Raw genomic sequence first — 17,471 nt, 5'->3', positions numbered from 1 at the left:
TGCGTTTCAAGCCATTGTGGCCCTTAATCGTATCATGAGTGGTAGGGCCAAAACAGTTATATACAAACAGGTATAATTCATCACACGTCAAAGCACATTTTTAACACTTGAACACACATATACAAAATATATGTAACAAGGTGTAAAGCCATACAATATGATGACTAGATCAGTGAACATGGAATTTGTTGTTTGATTCCGAACAACAACACTGAACTGAGCGAAAAATTAAATAAAAGGAATAATGAATTCATGTTGCAAAGATGCAGAAGTGGATGACCATAAGGCCACATTCAGACGCCAGTTTCTCACAGATACCACTGGTACCTTTGATAGTCTATGAAGCGGTTCACATTTTTTCCTTCTGACTAAGTGGTCCGCACAAGAGCACAGAGACATGTCCCATATTCATCCGAGTGTACTGTAGGATCAAACTTGCCAATGCAAGTCAATAGGTCCATCAAAAATTGGATGCCATCCATGTTCAGCCTGTTTTTCTTGGACTGTTGAGAAATCTTCATCAGTTTTTTTTCATGTGAAAAAATCTAATTACACTTTGATCAAACTCTGGTGATAAAAACTGACACTGACCAAACTCTGATTACACTGAAGAAACTCCGTCCTTTTTTTGCATGAGAGTAAAAAGAAATAACGTCTGAATGATGCCTACAGCAAATGATAAAAATGGCAATTATGGTATTCCTGTGGATGGTGCCCAAGTAAGATTCTATCCCATGTAAATCTTATAGAAAACTTGAAACTCAGTTAAGTATTGTAAGCAGATAATTTTATTTTGTGCAGGCAATCCAAAAATAAAGAAACATTTTGGTCCTACAATGCAGCAATGTGTGGAATGTGCTGAATATCCTGAGAGTTTGTTTCTGCCTGTAACCCTGTGCACACTGCAATCTGTCTGACTGATGAAGTTCATTGTAGGATCAAAGCGTTTCTTTATTTTTGGATTGCCTGCACAAAATAAAATTATCTGCTTACAACATTTACCTGAGTGCCAAGTTTTCTGCAAGATATAGCAAATGATAGTTACATAGTTACTATGTAAAGTCTGAATGGTGCTTATAGCAAACGATAGTTGCATAGTTACAAAGTAACGTCTGAATGATGCTTATAGCAAACAATAGTTATGTTATGTCTGAATGATGCTTATAGCAAACGATAGTTGAAGGTGGAGCTTCCTTTCAAACTGCCGTGAACACAACAATATCCTTTTTATTCAGAGTCTAAGAAGCAATCTGCTGAAGAAAAAGTGAGGTGACCAAGATCCATCGCAAGTTGTTTCTGTAACAAGGAAGCTACCTCTCAATTTAATCCTGCCTGTACTGATAGTGAGATGATCCTGCCCCCAGTGTACACCGCACAAGCTGAAAAATGACAGGAAGAGCTATGGAGTGCAGTAGCTAATATAACAACTCAGAAAAATCAGGATTTTTTTTAAAGATAGGTATATAATTTATATGGAAGTTCCAAAAACAGCCCAAAATATTCCTTAGATGTGATACGTACAGCATAAGAATATAATAGGAAGCCATTATTTACCTGCTTCGGGCGAACTTCGCATCATTGGCCAAGGAGTTGTGTTGCTTCCAGATGAAGGAGCCAGAGCATGCTGAGCCCTCCAAGCCAGAGGGTATGGAGCTGCAAAAAAAAACCTTGAGGTTATGAGGATTTATTAACCAAGCAGCATTCTATATACTAGCTCCCTCAATCTCAGAACCCACCGTAACATAATGAAGGGGTTCAACAACCTACAACAATCCAATGGTGAAACTACAACTCTCAGCATGATCTGAAAGCCACAGGTTGTCAGAGCTGCTTAGAGTTATAGTCCTTCTGAAAAACTGTCTCAGATTTTTACCTATCCTGCACTTTTCCTGTTGGCCACTAGATGTCAGCAGAAAGGTTGGCTGATAGACCAGTCTCATTTTACAGCTGCTGTGAAACATCCTGACTATATCCTCACATTGCTCTCATTACTGATTAGTACAGAAGATCTACATCACATTCTAGAAATGACATTATACTGGATATTACCTGCTCGTTTTTTGCCTAGCAGTATTATCTGTTGAAGACTAAATTACTTTTAACTGTATCTTCTGCCTCATCAGAGATCAGCTTGTTGTTCTTGTCTCTCCCCAATGCTTTACACTGCAGCTCTGCTTGTCCAGAGTGACAGATCTGTACAGCCAGTGAATGTAGCGCTAATTCACATTACAGCTGGCACAGATTCATAAAAAACCGCAAATCGCTAGAAATAAAATAGCAACTGCTACACATAGACTAGGACACGTGAGTTTGAAAAAGGAAGGGGTCTGCCTTTAAGATAATTTCAGTGGCACCAGATGGCGGTAATTTCTGTTATCCTGGCACCACCTAGTGCCACAAAAGAGGAATGCAATATAAAATACAGTGCTTTACATCACCGGCTGTAAAATACATTGTACTGGAGTTCACAGAAAATAATATACCATAAAAATTAGCTTTTATTAATTATGCATTAAAAGAAGTCCTCATTTAAGGAAAAAATTAAAAAAACTAATTGTTTAAAACCAAACTGGGCATTATACCCTGACGGGTAGCTAAATGGGTCTGTCCCATTAGGATCCCTACCAGGCCCTACCGATCCGCGGAGGCTGGCATCCTGGTCCCTATCAGGCCCTGTGGTCTATATCAGACCCTTTTAAGATCCTCATGATAAAGCCTTAGTCAAAAGAACATGAAGGTCAATACTAAATAGTAAGGGACAGATCAAACAGGCCCCTAACAAGCCAGGCCATGTAGTATCAGGTAGTCTTTTAATGCATACGTAATAAAAACTCAGTTTTATGGTATATTTTTTAACTCTGAATTCTGCACCTATCATTCATAATCCTATTTCTTAAAATTGCATTGACTTACTCTACTCTAGAACGGATGCCTTTGACATTTTAGGTTATCCTGCTTCTGCAACCCCCGTTGTCAAGTCTGTGCAGAACAAGCCAGCCTACAGACCCGCTAGCCCAAAAGTGCAGGGTAGGTGAGATGTTGGGACTATCGTGGGTCACCTCACATGGCTTTGGCGTTTTAGGCCGGACAAGGATGTGAGGAGAAGCTGGTCCAGGTATGAGCTTCTCAAAGTCATTAAAAGAGGTTGTCCCGGACTATTCTACTTTTCTTCTATGGGCGTAGAAACTAACAGGCTGATAGTTGCTAACAGAGGCAACTATGTGCCTGTTCTACCCGGCGCCGGACCAGAGTGGCCACCAACCACTCCTTTCAATGATTCAGCTGCACCACATCAACAGAGCTTTTCTAATTCTGGGCTGTTGTGTCGACAAGGCCTAACTGCTTACGTGATGCTGATTGACAGCAGTAAGGCTGCAAAGAACTGGCTGTCAATCAGCATGACATCATGCCCTGTCAACAGAGCTTTTCTAATTCTGGGCTGCTGTGTCGACCGGGCCCAACTGCTTACATGATGCTGATTGACAGCAGTTAGGCTGCAGAGCTGGCTGTCAATCAGCATGACATCATGTCCTGTCAACAGAGCTTTTCTAATTCTGGGCTGCTGTGTCGACCGGGCCCAACTGCTTACATGATGCCGATTGACAGCAGTTAGGCTGCAGAGCTGGCTGTCAATCAGCATGACATCATGTCCTGTCAACAGAGCTTTTCTAATTCTGGGCTGCTGTGTCGACCGGGCCCAACTGCTTACATGATGCTGATTGACAGCAGTTAGGCTGCAGAGCTGGCTGTCAATCAGCATGACATCATGTCCTGTCAACAGAGCTTTTCTAATTCTGGGCTGCTGTGTCGACCGGGCCCAACTGCTTACATGATGCCGATTGACAGCAGTTAGGCTGCAGAGCTGGCTGTCAATCAGCATGACATCATGTCCTGTCAACAGAGCTTTTCTAATTCTGGGCTGCTGTGTCGACCGGGCCCAACTGCTTACATGATGCCGATTGACAGCAGTTAGGCTGCAGAGCTGGCTGTCAATCAGCATGACATCATGTCCTGTCAACAGAGCTTTTCTAATTCTGGGCTGTTCTGTCAACCAGGCGTAACTGCTTAAGTGATGCTGATTGACAGCATTTAGGCTGCAAAGAGCTGGCTGTTAATCAGCATGACATCATGTCCTGTCAACAGAGCTTTTCTAATTCTGGGCTGTTCTGTCGACCGGGCGTAACTGCTTACGTGATGCTGATTGACAGTAGTTAGGCTGCAAAGAGCTGGCTGTCAATCAGCATGACATCATGTCCTGTCAACAGAGCTTTTCTAATTCTGGGCTGTTCTGTCGACCGGGCGTAACTGCTTACGTGATGCTGATTGACAGCAGTTAGGCTGCAAAGAGCTGGCTGTCAATCAGCATCACATCACGCCGTCAATAGAGCGTCAACAGAGGTTTTCTAATTCTGGGCTGTACTGTCGACCGGACATAACTGCTTACGTGATGCTGATTGACAGCAGTTAGGCTGCAAAGAGCTGGCTGTCAATCAGCATGACGTCACGCCCTGTCAACGGAGCACAGCAGAAGAGAAGAAGCTGCTCTGTTGACGTGACATCAGTGGAAGCCACTGAATCACTGGAAGGAGCGGCCCTCTGTGCTGGCCGAGATCGACACCGGGGCATAGGAGGCAGATATTTACAGCTACCTGCTTGTTAGTTCTTAGGCCCATAGTAAAAAAAATGTAAATAGCCCTGGATAAGCCCAGGCGGGCAAAACACGGGGTAGGTGAGGGAGTTGTGACCACCATAACTCAGAAAGATACCACTTTCATTGCCAACTAAATATAACACACTTTCCTCCTTTTCTTTGATTATCTTTGATCTGTGTGCAGAACGAACCTCTTCCGCCCTGCAGCTTCCATGTGTGTCAGGTGCGGTGTAAAATGATTCTTCTCTCTCCTGTCCTGATGCCTTGAATACATACGAACGAAATCATCACCTCGGCCTCGTGAGCCATTTATCCTCTATGATACGTACAGATTGTCCTCGTCTTCCAGAAGACTAATGGCAGATACTGGTGGATATCTGACAAACAATGGTTCTCCATCCTTCAAAAGCAGAAATTCAGCAAGAATGTTTCTAGCAGAACAAATCTAATCATCCTTTCCAAAATTTATCAAATTCACTGGTCGCACACGGAAATAAATGGCGGCTTCCTCTAGAGGACGCTCTATACGTAAAGATGCAACTTTCATTACTGAACATGTTGTTACCATGCCTACTATTGGAACAGGTGAGCCCCTCAAAGGGGTTAATGCTTTCTCATAGGTAACAAAGTCGCAAGAAAGTTTTGCATAGAACAAAGTAACTTTACTCAACATTTCAAAGTTTTCCTGTAAGGCTTCTTTCACACTTCAGTTTTTTGGCATCAGTCACTTCCGACATAATGACGGATCGACGGATCCGTCACAATAGTTGAAAAAACGGATGTAACGGATCCGTATTTTTGACAGATCCGTTACTCGGGGGTTGTATATACTTTTTGGAGCATGCGCAATTGAAAAAAATTGAAAAAACGGATTGGGGCGACGGATCCGCCGAAATGACGGTCGCGACGGATCCGTCGCCCATAGGTGGCCATTCTATGAAATGACGGACGCGACGGATCCGTCGCGATCCGCCATTTAAACGCAGACAAAAAACGTTGCAATGACCATCAATGTCTAGATGACGTCCGCCAAATTTTGATGGATCCGTCGCATGACGGATGGAACGGACGACCATCCGTCACAATCCGTCGCTAATGCAAGTCTATGGGGAAAAAAACGGATCCGTCGAAAAAAAAAAAGAATCCGTTTTTTGAGGAAAATGGCGGATTTAGACTGACGCCAAACAACTGAAGTGTGAAAGAGGCCTAAGACGTACTGTGACTTTTCCTCTGCACAGCTCTATCAAAAAGATTTCAGCATCTCCGCTATCCTCCAGACCAGTGACTGATAACTTGCGTTCACCAGATAAACCCATGAAGGTTTTCTCCAGTCTTCAGGTCACCTGGTTCAGATGACATCAAAAGTCAACCCAGCTGCTACCAAAGAGTGCAGCTTGGATCCACAATATGGAAGTCAATCCTTGATTCCAAAGCCAGTATGAAGAGTTCTCTGTGACTCACCTGTTCAGGTTCCAGCACTGCTGGGGCCCCGAGTCTTCTCCTGGGAATCAAGGTGGTGCCATCGCAAATTACACCATCATCCCGAGTATTCAGGTACTTGGTGTTCTGCCATTACATTATGCTGGGCTTCCTCTGTTACAACTCTGCTACAATGTGGTTCCAAATATGTTACATCATTGTTCCAGCACCACTAGTCATTGGTGATGAGCGAATATACTCGTTACTCGAGATTTCTCAAGCACGCTCGGGGGTCCTCCGAGTATTTTTTAGTGTGCGGAGATTTAGTTTTCATCGCTGCAGCTGAATGATTTACATCTGTTAGCCAGCATAAGTACATGTGGGGATTCCCTAGCAACCAGGCAACCCCCACATGTACATATGCTGGCTAAGAGATGTAAATCATTCAGCTGAGGTGAGGAAAACTAAATCTCCGAGCACTAAAAAATACTCGGAGGACACCCGAGCGTGCTCGAGAAATCTCCAGTAACCAGTATATTCGCTCATCACTACTAGTCATACTTTGCTTGGCCAGCTCTGCTACATCAGCCATCACTGTCTGAGCTTTGCTATATAAGTCATCATTGTCCCAGCTCTGCTACATCAGCCATCACTGTCCCAGCTCTGCTACATCATCCATCACTGTCCCAGCTCTGCTACATCATCCATCACTGTCCCAGCTCTGCTACATCATCCATCACTTTCCCAGCTCTGCTACATCATCCATCGCTGTCCCAGCTCTGCTACATCATCCATCACTGTCCCAGCTCTGCTACATCAGCCATCACTGTCCCAGCTCTGCTACATCAGCCATCACTGTCCCAGCTCTGCTACATCAGCCATCACTGTCCCAGCTCTGCTACATCAGCCATCACTGTCCCAGCTCTGCTACATCAGCCATCACTGTCCCAGCTCTGCTACATCATCCATCACTGTTCAAGCTTTGCTATATAAGTCATCATTGTCCCAGCTCTGCTACATCATCCATCACTGTTCGAGCTCTGCTACATCAGCCATCATTGTCCCAGCTCTGCTACATCAGCCATCACTGTCCCAGCTTTGCTATATAAGTCATCATTGTCCCAGCTCTGCCACATCATCCATCACTGTCCCAGCTCTGCTACATCAGCCATCATTGTCCCAGCTCTGCTACATCATCCATCACTGTCCCAGCTCTGCTCTGCTACATCTGCCATCACTGTCCCAGCTCTGCTACATCATCCATCACTGTCCCAGCTCTGCTACATCAACTATCTTTGTCCCAGCTCTGCTACATCATCCATCACTGTCCAAGCTTTGCTGTATAAGTCATTATTGTCCCAGCTCTGCTACATCATCCATCACTGTCCCAGCTCTGCTACATCATCAATCACTGTCCCAGCTCTGCTACATCAACCATCACTGTCCCAGCTGTGCTACATCATCCATCACTGTCCCAGCTCTGCTACATCATCCATCACTGTCCCAGCTCTGCTACATCAGCCATCACTGTCACAGCTCTGCTTCATCAGCCATCACTGTCACAGCTCTGCTTCATCAGCCATCACTGTCCCAGCTCTGCTACATCATGCATCACTGTTGCAGCTTTGCTAAATCATCCATCACTGTCCCAGCTTTGCTATATAAGTCATCATTGTCCCAGCTCTGCTACATCACTACACCCCATCTAAGCCATCATGCTGCACCAGCGCCACCTGGGGTGTTTCTAGGGAACTGCTCATCCAGACTAGGGGTTTTGGGAATCTTCCTCGTACGTAACATCTTCTATATTGTTCCTGTTGTCACCTCTATCATTAACCTGAGACTTATTCAGGTATTAGAAGGGGACTCATTTTTCTCACAGGCATTTGCCCAACAAGCACTTGCTGTCAATGGAATGTCTTTTATCTATTCCCCTGAGCCACCCATGGGGAATCTTTTCATGTGGATGACAGGGCTTCCAAATGGCTATGCTGTGTACTACAATACCCTGTATAGACATGGTACCTGGGGCCATCGTTCTCTCTCTGTTATCAATCCAGAAAAATAGAGGCTTAAACAAATGCATTCACTAGGTAAAAAGTGTCAAGTTTTTTTCTCTTATTTTATTAAAAAGTGGAAAAGGTCACAAGGTATGAATAATGTTTCAGCCTGGTTCGTTGGAGGTGTTGGTCTTTTGAGGAGGCGTTTGGAGTGTTTTTTAGAAGACTGTTGCTTGGTGATTTGTCTGTGTGCATATCCTCATCCTCTCCTATTTGTTTTTTTCTTCCTTTGCGTCCCTCTGTTCCACTCTGTTGTCTGTGAGTGCATATTTGTATGATTGGTATTTTCATTTATCCCTGTACATCTTCCCTTGTTAGTCTGGTTTGTGTATTCTTCTACACTACAACTCCCCACTTCCCTGAGACAGATAAGAGCTGATTTAGGAGCTCAGCCAGGCACCTGGCCCTGGCGTCTTCACCATCAGAAGTAATCCGGAAGCAGGGATGGTTAGAGCACCCATAGTTTTATAGATAAGCAAGGAGCCCCTAGCTCTGGGATATCCTGCAACAGTCCCATGACACAGAGGACCACTAAGTAACAACTATATAATATATTTAGCTGTTAGGGCAACAAAGCAAACTCTGACAAAAATACTCCCTGTGAAAAAGCTACCGTGAAACGCGGGTTGGGACTGCGCCGCATCCTGGAGGACACCAACCACAATATTATTTTGATTTACAACTCCATCAATTGCACTTGCACATGAAAGTTAGGTCACAAGGAGCTACCTCCTTACTTTTTCACCTGGTATCACCAGGGTTAATATAGTTTTCATTATTACTACTAACTATATTTTCTAATATGTGGATCTCTTACCACTATCCACTGTGATTGCACACTGGCTGTTTGTCCATCTCAGTTTTTTGGCTCTTTACTAGGCTCTCTGTCCTTGTTGAAACCTTTATTATGTCTAATATATAATATGTCAATGAAATTATGTTAATAATTTTTTTAAATATTTTTTAACTATGTTGTATAGCACTCTCCAATTCTTTGGTTTATTTAACAATTCCAAATTGGTACATGGCGTTGGGGGTTGGCTTCACCAAAAGATAATATAGGGCAACAAAGAGGTTATTGTCAGCATCCCTGCTGGTGTGGGGCAGAGAAAACTCTAATATTGATGGTCCATCCCTAGGATGGAGGTGCATGTCCCACCTAAATGTAGTATAGCCAATAAAGGGGCCACAGTGGTACAATACAATACCCAGGAGGTCACAAACTTCACTTAGAAGATTCCTCAACAGAGATTCTTCTATTTTTCCTTTCTATTCATGTATATGTGATTTTAGAAAAATTAATCAAGTTTTCAAATAGTCTGGATAAAATGCTGCCAGTTATTGGTATACAGCTCCCATGCAGACCCATGTGTGTGGATGCATATCTGTCGCCTTTATATCCGTAAATACAGCCTGCGTTGTCATATATACTATATATCACTACATTATTAAGACATCTACCTGGAAGAAAGCACGCAGATGCGTCTTTGTCATATACCCAGGCGCAGTCTATAGGATCAGTGACTGGATTCTGAATGTCACAGACCTGTCACTACAGATCACATGAAACATGAAAACGCCAAGAGGGAAAAAAGAAAAGTTCACTTCATGAGATAAAAGGTCATTTTCAGTAAGCGGAGTGTGAATGTAATCAATAGGTACAAACGTGAGCTGCGGCCCCCTAGATACATCAGTGTAAAAGAGGTAAAAAAGAGCACAGCCGCCATATATATCAGATACATTAGATGGAATTCTTCCTTCTTTTGGGCACTTGTTGTTTTAGCTCCAGCGTCAACCCTTACCTGGTTCTGGGCCCGTCTGCCCTATTACACATCAGGTGTGCCGACTTCTAGGGCCATTTAGTCCGGTCTAGGACCGCTGCCTGAGTTTTCAGGCAGTTGGCATCCAAAATTATGTCATGTTGGGAACCATCTCTCTGCTTTTCTGTGTTCCAACACTGCTCCATGAGTCTCTGCTGTTGAGCTTTGCTACTCTGTGGTTCTAGCACTGCTACATCTGTCTCCACTGTTCAGCTCTGCAATTCTGTTGTTGCAGCACTGCTACATCAGTCTCCACTGTTCAGCAGCACTACTCTGTGGTTTAAGCACTGCTACATCAGTCTCCACTGTTCAGCAGCACTACTCTGTGGTTCAAGCATTGCTACATCAGTCTCCGCTGTTCAGCTCTGCTCCTCTGTGGTTCCAATACTGCTATATCAGTCTCTGCTGTTCAGCTCTGCTCCTCTGTGGTTCCAATAGTGCTATATCAGTCTCTGCTGTTCAGCTCTGCTCCTCTGTGGTTCCAATACTGCTATATCAGTCTCTGCTGTTCAGCTCTGCTCCTCTGTGGTTCCAGACCTGCTAAGTGAGTATTTGCTGTTTAGCTCTGCTACTCTGCTGTTACAACACTTCAATCATTACAAACTCAACTCTGCTGCATCTGTACCATATTTCTTTGTCAACTGTGCATCATTGTGGTGCCTACTTTGCTTCATCGTGGATTCTAGCTCAGCTACTTAAGTCACTGGTGTCCAGTTGATCCAATTTGAGTGTTCTGCTGTGCTCATCCAGAGGAAGGGCTTAGAGGATCCACCTCTTCAGGTGAGACACAACAAAAGTAAAGTTTAACTTTCACTAAAAAGTTTGCAAAATGCTGCAAGCCAACCTGTTTGAACCCATAAGAGAAGCATTGTCTGTCTCTGAGGAAGGAACACTCATGGCCTGCAGCGCAGCAACTGGGGGGGGGTCAGCTTCGCTACTTTTAACTGCATCAGTGTGCGCAGCACTATGTCCTATGCAGAGTGCATTATGCTATATAGAGGTCTAAAGGTGTGAATTATACTATATGGAGGCATATGGAGGATGCATTATCCTATATGAAGACTATGGGGAGTGCATTATACTGTACGAGGACTATGGAGAGTGCATTATACTGTATGTAGGATTATGGGGAGTGCATTATGCTGCATGGAGGCCTATGGGAAGGGTATTATACTGTATGGAGGACTATGGTGAGTGCATTATACTGTATGGAGGACTATGGAGAGTGCATTATACTGTATGGAGGACTATGGAGAGTGCATTATACTGTATGGAGGACTATGGGGTGCATTATACTATATGGGGGCCATTATACAGCATAAGGGCTATCAAAAAGTTTACGGAGCAGCTAAGGGGTCAGTATACTGTGGGTGGTACTATACCATGAGGGGGCATTATACTGTGTATAAGAGAGCATCATACTGTGTTTAGGGGAGCTGTACAGGGGGAGACTCAGGACATTATTAAATATAAAGTGGACACTAATTCTTATTGAGGGACTCTGGTTATTATGACTGTCAAAGGGACACAAAGAGGGCATTATTACTTTCTAGGGGGTCAAAATGTGGGCAGCGCTTTCTAGGGCACTTACATAGGGCATTGAGATATTCTAGAGGTTTGTTTCACCATCTAGAGGACACACAGTAACACACAGTAGGTGCAGTAATGGGGACACATACGGCAGCTGCGGCTCAGTATTGGGGTATCAGGTGCAGTAATAGGGACACATACGGCAGCTGCGGCTCAGTATTGGGGTATCAGGTGCAGTAATAGGGACACATACGGCAGCAGCGGCTCAGTATTGGGGTATCAGGTGCAGTAATAGGGACACATATGGCAGCAGTGGCTCAGTATTGGGGTATCAGGTGCAGTAATAGGGACACATATGGCAGCAGCGGCTCAGTATTGGGGTATCAGGGACAGTAATAGGGACACATACGGCAGCAGCGGCTCAGTATTGGGGTATCGGGGCAGTAATAGGGACACATACGGCAGCAGCGGCTCAGTATTGGGGTATCAGGTGCAGTAATAGGGACACATACGGCAGCAGCGGCTCAGTATTGGTGTATCAGGGGCAGTAATAGGGACACATACGGCAGCAGCGGCTCAGTATTGGGGTATCAGGTGCAGTAATAGGGACATATATGGCAGCAGTGGCTCAGTATTGGTGTATCAGGGGCAGTAATAGGGACACATATGGCAGCAGCGGCTCAGTATTGGGGTATCAGGGACAGTAATAGGGACACATACGGCAGCAGCGGCTCAGTATTGGGGTATCGGGGCAGTAATAGGGACACATACGGCAGCAGCGGCTCAGCATTGGGGTATCAGTAGGATGAGGAGTTTGTGCAAGTTGGGAATAGATGGGTACGGGGCTGGAAATATGAGAAGTCAGATGTGTCCTTATTGTAATCTCTGCAGACAAGTCCTGGCTGGATGAAGTTGTCATGTTGGTCTGGGCTAGATGGAAAAGACAGGAAAAGTGAATGATTCCGCCAGAAAGGACGTCAGCGGTAAGTCACCATCAATCATTGTATTGTAATCTATTACATATACTGCAGATCTGATATCTACCACAATATGGTCACCATATGGCGGTAATATCAGTGTTGGTCTTTGTATAGAGATTTCTTTTGGTAACCCGGCAGTCATCTGCTGAGGTTCTCTTACATCCACTATTAGGATACGACACCATAGTTGTATTCAAGGTTACCTGGTTAGGGTCCCACTCAGCTATTTTGCTCTATCAGCATAACTGCTGACAGTCCTGGATTTACCAGAACTGTCCTGAATTTTAAGAAATAATTCCACCAAATTTGGGCATAAACTAAATCCAAAAGTGAGTTCATTCCCTCCTTTGGGTAACCTTAAGATTGGGGCTATTTTAGTGACCGATGTCTGTAAGTATCATAAATGTTGTAAAAGCGTTATAGGGGTCCGTTAGGGCAACAAAGTCCATCCTTTTGGGGAATTTTGGGGATTTAAGTCAGTAACACATGGTGGATATGCAGAGGCACAAAAATGGGGACATAGCTTGCGTAATATTATTGCATACTCACAGTGCAATTTTGTGGCCCCGGGAGGAAATTACCCTTCACTCTAGATAGTAACTTTACACCTCTCGCTATTACACCATTTTTTATTAAAGCAAAACCTCCTAGAGAGGATCAAATATCAAAACAGGTGCGAATCTCACTCCAACCCCTCCTTGACGGCAGATACTAAGATGCTGAACCCGTTGCCCCCAACGTAGAGTGATTCCACACCACGCACGCATTGTGCCGCCATCATCTCGGGATAGATCCAAGGATATCAGCGATAGATGGGAAATGTCAATTTCTCTTCTCTGGAGACAAGAAAAGGATTAAGTTAAAACGCGAATGACTATTCTGCATGACTTCACCCCCTCTGCGTCTAGGAAATGTCCTAATGTGATTTTGGGAATGGACACCATTTGTCTGGGAGGCCTGTGTTGTCGGGAGGGTAATGACGTTTGAATGTAAAACTTCGGAGCAGCACATCTGTCAGATGTTTTTCTTTTCCAACTTTCCAATACATAACACGCAATATGAGAAAAGCAAACTACATAACGGCGTCGGTAATCTCATCACCCGGTCAATAAAGAACGAGATGTAGATATTGGAGGAACTCAACTGCAGCCATCCACACGTAGAGTAGAGTACGGGCACGTGAAAAGCTCAAGAATCTCTAGGTTCAAAAATAAAAAATTGTTTGTAAAAATTGGGGAGCCAGTCTGAAAATTACTGGTACCTTACTGTCACGATGCAACTTTGGAGTCTAAAAAATCTGACGACAGGTTCCCTTTAACAGTTCCATGCCGTCGGGGTCATTTTAAAGGAAAATGGTGACCTGAGAAGTATCCTACACTGTATAAGCGCCATATAGCATAAAATACCGTATGATGGCTAAAGAACACTTCCATATAGATACCCAAAGAATAATGATATACAAAGTTGCCCCCTTAATGGACAGCAAAAATAACCTGCCATACAGTGCCTTAGTAACAGTATCACGTATGCCTATGTCAATGCCCTTTAAACAGTGTAAAAATAATACAAACATCTAATAATAAAACAACAGTGTCGGCAAAAAAAAACCCACTTCTAGGTGTCTACATAAAAAAGGTTCTCTTTTCCTAGTCCCATACAACGATTTTATCCATGGATTTAGGGGCTTGAATGTGAGGTGCATTTATGTTCAGAAGGCACATTGGGTGATGTAATTATATTCAAAGGCGTAGTTTGTGTCACTGTTATATTTATAAGTAAGGGGCACAGTGTGTGGAAATATTATATTTTAGAGTGTGGGATTGTTTTTATAATAAACAGCCAAAGGCATTTCTATTGGGAGAAGTGGTTGTGATGGTTTGGTCCGGATGGAGAAGAAAAGGAAAAAAAATGAATACGATTTGAGAATATGTCACCTCTGAGTGACTGATGTCATTGCTTATTTTGTTTTTGTGTCTCATCAGTGCTGAATTTATTTCTATATTATATATATTATAAACTATATGCTATATTGCAATTATTATTATTATGGAATAATTGTTTTGCCACACACTAGTTGGACACTTTGCAAAAAGAAACAAGAAATGTGATACCCACTCCTAACCAAATAGGTATAGTGTTGTCCTTACATGGGTGTACCTGCTGTCAAGGGTGTATCAACTGTGACAGATAGTCATTCTGGATCCCACTGTAGAAGGTCATTGCGCTTGGCACTGCAAGCACCTTCTTGATCTTTGCATCTCTATTGTGGAGTGATATCCTTCTCCCTCTAGTACCTAGCGGTGACCTCCACCTTCTGCTGCTGATTGACACACCATTGCTGGATGTTTAAATACTTAGTCTCTTCAGTAAGGCGCCGGTGATGGTTCTATTTTCCTCTGTCCAGGGTGGAAGTGCTAGTAGTCGACTAGTGTCTTCTTGGAGTTCTCTTGGAGGATTGTTGGCATTATCACTCTTCCCGTTGTTGTGTACCTAGCCGCTCCCTCATCCAGCATTACAGTCAGGGCCGGCGTTAGGCAGGCATATCAGGCAGCTGCCTGGGGCCCCCACTCCCCCAGGGGCCCCCAGCAAGTCACGCAGCCGCTATGGGGCCCCTGTGAGGCAGGGGGGCCCGCCTGCCGCCAGCGCCGACTCCCCCGCCGCATTCAACTATACCGGCGTCTGCCGGTCCAGTTCAATGCAATGATGGAGGAGAGAGCGTCACCTGATGCTCCCTCTCCCATCATTCCCCGCTCTGCCTCTGACACAGCGGGTGCACGCGCACTCACTGTGTCCCAGGCAGAGCAGTGGCAGCCGCCGAGACAGGAGCAGGGAGCAGCGCGGGCTCGGGGAGAGGTGAGGAGTAGTGTTGAGCGAAACGGATCGGTCATTTTCATAAGTTGCTGGCTTTTGGCAAAGTCGGCGTCTCATGAAACCCGACCCGATCCCTGTGCGGGATCGGCCACGCGGCACGCGAACTTGATGCCAAAGTCGCGTTTCGAATGACGCGTCTAGCGCCATTTTTGCAGCCAATGAAGGAGCGGCAGAGTGATGAGATAGGTGTCAGGGGGCGTGCACAACTAGAGAGAGAGAGAGAGAGAGATGTGGGCTGTGCTGTATACTACTGTGTAGGCAGTGCTGTATACTACAGTGTGGGCTGTTCTATATACTACTGTGTGGGCTGTGCTATATACTATGTGGCAGTGCTATATACAACTATGTGGGCTGTGCTATATACTATGGGGGTATATTATATTCTATGGGGGAGGCTGTGTCATATACTTTGTGACTGTTATATATTTGGGGGGGTACATTATACATTATATTCTATGGGGGGGCTGTATTATATTTATATTCTATGAGGGGTGATTGCATCATACTTTATGAGGGGGCTACATTATACTATATGGGGGCTGCATTATATTATATGGGGAGGTTACATTATACTCTGTGGGGGGTTACATTTTACTCTGGGGGGCTGCATTATACTCTGGGGTGGTGGCTGCTTTATAATATATGTGGGCTGCATTATACTGTATCGAGGACTATGGGGAATACATTATACTATATGAAGAACTATGGGGTGCATTATGCTATGGGAAGTGAATTGTACTACATGGATGATTATGGCGGTGCATTATACTATATGGAGCACTATGAGGAGTGTATTATGCTATATGGAGGACTGAGGAGTATATTTTGATATATGGAGGACTATGAGGAGTGTATTATACTATATGGAGGGCTATGGGAAGTGTATAATACTATATGGAGGATTATGAGGAGTGTATTATACTATATGGAGGACTATGGGGCACATTATATTATATGGAGGACTATGGGGTGTGCATTTTACAATATGGAGGACTGTGGTGCACATTATAATATATGGAGGACTATGGGGTGTATTATACTAAACAAGCAAAATGCTGCATATTCATTGGGTGATTGGATTGTTTATGCCGGAATTAAAATTATTGTTCTCAGCAGCACATCGCAGGTGTAAACTGTAGATGTGCTGCTGATAACATGATACTGTATGGTGATCTATTAGTGATCGTTCTGTCCCATCATTCTTTCTCAGACGGTGGAAAGAGGCCGGGAAACAAGCGTCCAACGACTTCAGTATTGTCGATCACACTCGTTTAGCGGCCTGAACTCAGTACATGTCAGTACAACCGAAATGCTTCTGTATGATGTGCAATATGTTAGCATTTGGGGCCCCATTTTAAACTTTGCCTAGGGTTCACTTTGCCTAAAACCGGCCCTGATTACAGTACCCTTTTTAAGTTTTATTACTTCCCTTAAAAATACAAGAATCCGATACACTGACCTTTAGGCCACGAAAGGTCGCACACCCCTGCCCTAAAGTTATGGCAGTGTACACAATCTACAGTTTGAGAATTTAGGCCCCAATTTATCAATGAGTTTTCTAGCATAGAACTTGCGACTTTTGCCCTTTTTTACGCCAGTCCCGAGACAGGACAGAACGTGGTGCAATCGGACCATCAAATTGATCATAATTTTTCCAAATTACGCCAGTTGTACGAGGCGCCATATTCATGAAGAGGGTGCGCACCTCTTACTCCAGCGCACTTTTCATTAATATTGCAGTGCGAAACCCCAGTGTTAATTAGTCTTAGTCTTTCGAGTATTCATGCACCGGAGCTTGATAAATTTGATTGTAAGCTCCACTGGGACAGGCAGCGGGACGGATTGGCGAATTCTCTGAACAGCACTGTGTAATATGTTGATGCTATATTAATGGAGGAGAATAAAAAAACAAAGCCATTCATTTTCGAAGAATATGCAATTTTTCAAATGACACGTTTTCATGGCTCAGTTGAGTAGACAGCAGTCTGGAATAATTATTTTTCCCAGTTTTTTTTTCATTGTTTATTTTCTATCTGGAGAATGTATGCATATTAAATTAGAATTTCAGCTGCAACTTGATATTCATTTTGTGTAAAATTCTGCAAATTCAATTACGGCGCCGTGATGAATATTATAGATG

The 17,471-nt window shown here is 44.0% G+C and overlaps 1 protein-coding gene across 3 annotated transcripts in view; it reads right to left on the bottom strand.

The window, feature by feature from the left end:
- Nucleotides 1-17,471, bottom strand: part of CTBP1 (C-terminal binding protein 1) — a 571,211-nt gene that overhangs the window by 273,840 nt on the left and 279,900 nt on the right. For all 3 annotated transcript variants that reach the window (XM_077280210.1, XM_077280212.1, XM_077280213.1), the window contains exon 3: nt 1,555-1,653. In XM_077280210.1, the coding sequence (XP_077136325.1) occupies nt 1,555-1,653 (99 nt within the window). The remainder of the gene's footprint in view (nt 1-1,554; nt 1,654-17,471) is intronic.

The sequence above is a fragment of the Ranitomeya variabilis genome, chromosome 1, assembly GCF_051348905.1.
Source record: "Ranitomeya variabilis isolate aRanVar5 chromosome 1, aRanVar5.hap1, whole genome shotgun sequence".
Classification (NCBI taxonomy): domain Eukaryota; kingdom Metazoa; phylum Chordata; class Amphibia; order Anura; family Dendrobatidae; genus Ranitomeya; species Ranitomeya variabilis.
Note: the sequence above shows the minus strand (reverse complement) of the source record. Positions and strands in the feature narration are given on the sequence as shown.